Here is a 2795-nt window from a genome sequence, read left to right on the forward strand (position 1 = left end):
TAATTTGACCTGAATGACCTTTGGTTTCACATTACTTTGCAAGAGCCAAGGCTTTTTTAGACAGGTTTCATGTTTAAACTTTTCAATTTGTGGTCAATTGTTACTTTATTATTTAGCAATATTACCATTGGTCATTTTGTGCACACTTTACCACTTAAGTTTTTATCCATTGAAAGTTTGGATAATAGGTCATATTTCCTCTTATATTACATATTTTATCTTATTTATTTCTGCTTGTAAGTTTGTTAAAATCCATAAATGACATCTTAAGCAACCTGATCTGTTTATGTTATATTAGGCTTACTGGTGATTAGCGATGAGACATTCCTATAAGGCTACAGAAAGTGACAGTGGCAGCTGGTTTAGTGCGTTCTCCTACAAGTGTCTCAGCATTTCCACAGTATCAGAAAACAACTTCAGCTCACTCCATTTGGGAAGCAGCATAAAGGGAAGCCAAAAGTCTTCCTCAATCTCCACATTCTGGCTAAACTCCTATGAAGGCCAGAATTTATTTTCATCCAAGAGACAACGACTTTTTCAAGCTCAACGATTCAACCTGAGAATGAAAGACAAAGAAGACTTGAACTTAAGATTTCCTAAAATATGGGAGCTAGAGTTTCAAACCAGTCCTCCAGAAATAAGAAGACCAAAGGGCAGATTGTGCCAGAAAACCAAATAGTGCTTAATTCATTATCAGAGGCTTATCCACCAGTGATAAAGGATGAGGTAAATGTAAACTTTGTTTTAAAGGATGCTCTTGAAGTCCCCAGTTTTCTCTGGGACATGGCAGCAATTGAAAAACTCAACCTCTCCCACAACAAACTGTCTGTACTCCCTCCGACAGTGGGCAAACTGCAACAAATAACGGTGTTGAACCTGTGTGGAAACTGTATTGTTCACCTTCCCAAAGAGATCGGGCTGCTGGGTAATCTGAAAGTGTTGTTTGTCAATATGAATTACTTGTGTGAAGTGCCAGCAGAACTGAGCTTATGTAGAAAGTTGGAGGTCCTCAGTTTGTCACACAATCTTATATCGGGACTTCCATCAACATACAGTGATTTATATAATCTGAGGAAGTTAAATTTAAGCAACAATCGGATAGTTAACATTCCGGCGTGTGTCTTTCAGATGAAAACTCTGGATTTTCTACACCTTGGATCAAACAAAATAAAAACAATTGCAGAGAACATTAAATATTTGGAATGTTTGAAAATATTGATCATTGACCATAATTGCATTAATGCTTTACCTTTCTCTCTTTGCTTATTGACCTCTTTGGAGTTGTTAAATGTGGATTACAATAATATACAAACACTTCCAACCAATCTCTTTTTGTTAAAGAGATTAAGAAGAATTGCATGGAGCCCAGTGGGCAAAGGTCTCCATGTTAAAAATAACCCCTTAGTTAAACCCTTGTCGGAGACGGTGGAAGGAGGGTTAGATGTGCTCTTTAGTTACCTTAAAGACATAAAAAAGTTAAATTGACTAGTGATAATCCAACCACCATAAAATGTATACAAATATATAAACAGCGCAATGTAATCTGATGTTTAGAAGAATTGAAGAACAATTATTTGATAATGTTTTATCAGTTTAAACTTTTCAATAAAAGTAAATTTAAAAATGATCTGTAGCATCTGCTAAATAAAATATATGTTTATATAATTAACATGTTAGAATGTGTAATGAATTTACTTTCATCTTAATATACAATATGACACTTTTAATATATGTTACTTAATTTATCATTTATATAATTTATTCATCTCCTAGTTATTCCAATCCTACTGCATTGATTTATAGCTAAGAAATAGTTTCAGGTAGGCAACCACAGTTTCATACAAAGTGCGTAAAATACCATACAATATAATGTTCAATATGAAGTATACGTAATTGTCAATCTGTTTGGTGCCATCTGCTGAAAAAATGTAGCATTACATTTATTTCCATGCCTCAACACATTGTAAAAGCAAGAAACTGCAAACTCCGCAAAATTGTCATTTGAAAGAGGCCAAAAAAATTAAGTAGCACGGATTGATTAAACGTAAAGGTGCCCATACACGGTACAATTGCTGGGTGCGATAAGATGCGCACTCCCATCACACATCTCATCGCACAACTCAAAAAGATATAGTCCAAATTGTATACAATAATTGGTACTTATATGTTAGTTGGGTGCCATTGTACCGTGTATGGGCACCGTTAGATTGATGTGCTAATGTAGGCACCAAATTGATAGACAAAAATACCTTCATTCCTGCATTCCTGTACTAGAAGTAGTATAATATGATAGCCTCTGTGGTATTCTTTAATAATAAACAATAGAGATGTGCAGACTCAGATTCCGGAGATCCGAGCCCCCACGTACGTCATCATTCCGAGCCCGATTCCGAGCAGCGCTCGGAGATTCCCGCCTTGACTCGGGTCCGTCCGCGTGGTCAGAATGTCATCTCCCGGCGCCGGATTTCGCGAGGCTTTAAAAGCAGCTGCCACGCCCGCCATCTTCACTCCAGTCAAGTAGTGGGTTGGGAGAGGGTGTGTTGGTGCTGCTGCTGGGGCTTGAACTTGAGCTTGACCTTGAGCTTGAGCGCAATATTTTTCAATCGCTGGTGCTGTCTCTCAGTGCTGCTGTGTAGTCTAACTGTGTACTTGTAGTACTACTGTCTCCTCTGTGCGGTCTACCTCTGGTGTGCTGTGCTGTAATTAATTATTTTATTCGCTGGGGCTGTCTCCCTCAGTGCTGCTGTGTACTCTGTTCTCCTCTCTGCTTAGGAGAACAGTCTAACTGTGTACCT

The 2795-nt window shown here is 37.9% G+C and overlaps 1 protein-coding gene across 1 annotated transcript; it reads left to right on the forward strand.

The window, feature by feature from the left end:
* Window positions 1-603: 603 nt before the first annotated feature.
* LRRC30 (leucine rich repeat containing 30) lies at window positions 604-1485 on the forward strand. Its single transcript, XM_083186257.1, has one exon. The coding sequence runs from the start codon at window positions 604-606 to the stop codon at window positions 1483-1485; it is 882 nt and encodes a 293-aa protein (XP_083042383.1).
* The last annotated feature ends 1310 nt before the right edge of the window (window positions 1486-2795 follow it).

This window comes from Crinia signifera, chromosome 5 (assembly GCF_055691185.1).
Source record: "Crinia signifera chromosome 5, ASM5569118v1, whole genome shotgun sequence".
NCBI classification, from domain to species: Eukaryota; Metazoa; Chordata; class Amphibia; order Anura; family Myobatrachidae; genus Crinia; species Crinia signifera.

Coding starts and splice junctions, on each gene's coding strand:
- LRRC30 (XM_083186257.1), top strand. CDS start 604: ATGGGAGCTAGAGTTTCAAACCAGTCCTCCAGAAATAAGAAGACCAAA.